General features: G+C 63.7%; 1 gene segment (V, D, J or C); it reads right to left on the bottom strand.

Annotated features, from left to right (window-relative positions):
• Nucleotides 1-89: 89 nt before the first annotated feature.
• LOC120860082 lies at nucleotides 90-1,561 on the bottom strand (the record flags this gene model as incomplete). The annotated part of the segment is given in 4 exon segments: nucleotides 90-560; nucleotides 644-973; nucleotides 1,095-1,136; nucleotides 1,468-1,561. Coding segments are annotated over 4 exon segments (795 nt in total), but the record flags the coding sequence as incomplete, so codon positions are not given.
• Between the last annotated feature and the right edge of the window lie 4 nt (nucleotides 1,562-1,565).

The following is a 1,565-nucleotide window of genomic DNA, read 5'->3' as shown; positions in this document are numbered from 1 at the left end:
CTGAACAAAGTGGCCCAGACTCGGCTCAGCCCGCCCCCCGCAGGCCTGGCGGTCACCAGGGCTCTGCCTCGGAAAGAACCAGCACAGCGTTGCAGGGTCCCAGGGCGGCCTGGGTGCTTTATTCGTGGCGGCCCAGGAGGAATGCACAGAGGGAGGGCTCGGGTGTCCTGGCTGGGCCTGGAGCCCGGGGAGGGTGGGCTGGGGAGGGCTTGCGGTGCAGGGACGTGTGGCTCATTTACCCGGAGGCTTAGAGATGGACTTCTGTGTGTAGTGATTGTGGAGACCCTCGTGCATCACCACACACGCGTAGGTGTCTCTTTCTTGCCAGCTGCTCTTGTCTACCCTGAGCCTGCTGTACAGGAAGTAGGAGCCGTCGGCGTCCAGCTGGGATGGGGTCGTGCCGTACTTGTCCTCCGACTCAGGCTGCCCATTTCTCTGCCACTCCACGGCGATGTAGTCTGGGTAGAATCCAGTGACGAGGCAGGTGATGCTGAGCGTGCTTTTGCTGAGCTCTTCCTGGGGTGGGGCCAGGACGTACACCTGCGGCTCCCGGGCCTGCCCTGTGGGGACAGACAAGCCTGTTAGCACAGCAGTCACTCTGACTGGCCCACGGGACCCTCCTCGGCCCGCCCACCTGGCCCACCTTTGGTCCTGGAGATGGTCCTCACGATGGGGGCTGGGAGGCCTTTGTTGTTGACCTTGCACTTGATCTCCTTTCCCTGCAGCCAGTCTTGGTGCTGGATGGGCAGGGTGCTGACCACACGGTAGGTGCTATTGAACTGCTCCTCTTTCGGCTTCGTCCTGGCCGTGTGCATCTCCACGTTGTCCACGAACCAGGAGAACTGCACCTCGGGGTCATCCTGGCCCACGTCCACCACCACACACGTGACCTCGGGCGTCCCAGCGATTGTAAGGGTGTCCTTGGGTTTCGGTGGGAAGATGAAGACAGACGGTCCTCCGGGGAGCTCAGGGGCTTTGGGGAAGACATAACAGGTGTCAGCCCCTGGGCAGACTTCCTCTTGGCCCCACAGCCTCGCCTGTGGCCCTCCCGGACCCTGACCACGTCCAGGGTGTGATGGTGAGACTGGACTTACGTGGGCATGGGCAACTCTTGCACGGGTCCTTGCATCCGGGCTCTGCAGAGAGAGCAGACTGGGGGTTACCAGGGGCAGGAAGCCATGGGCTGGGCTTAGGGCAGGGATGGGTTTTGGCAGGTCTGAGCCCAGGGCCCATCTCTGTGGGTCCAGGCGTGTGGACGTCGACCAGCCTGCGGCCACCCTGGACCTGGTGGAAACTCCAGACGACACCCTCCCCAAGCCTGCGAGACCATCAGGGGAGAGACAGACAGGGCCTCCCCCGACACGCTGGGCCTGGTTCACAGCACCCCTGGGGGTGGGGTCCCTGCAGGCAGAGGGGCTGACCCTGGTCTCCTGGAGTGGACACCCTCCCCCGGGGTCGTCTTCTCACCAACACGCTTGTCCACCTTGGTGCTGCTGGCCGGGTGGGCTACATTGCAGATGAAGGTCTGGGCTCCTGAGGTGCTGGCCGGCACGGTCACCATGCTG

This window comes from Oryx dammah, unplaced genomic scaffold (genome assembly GCF_014754425.2).
Source record: "Oryx dammah isolate SB20612 unplaced genomic scaffold, SCBI_Odam_1.1 HiC_scaffold_7676, whole genome shotgun sequence".
NCBI lineage: Eukaryota > Metazoa > Chordata > Mammalia > Artiodactyla > Bovidae > Oryx > Oryx dammah.
Note: the sequence above shows the minus strand (reverse complement) of the source record. Positions and strands in the feature narration are given on the sequence as shown.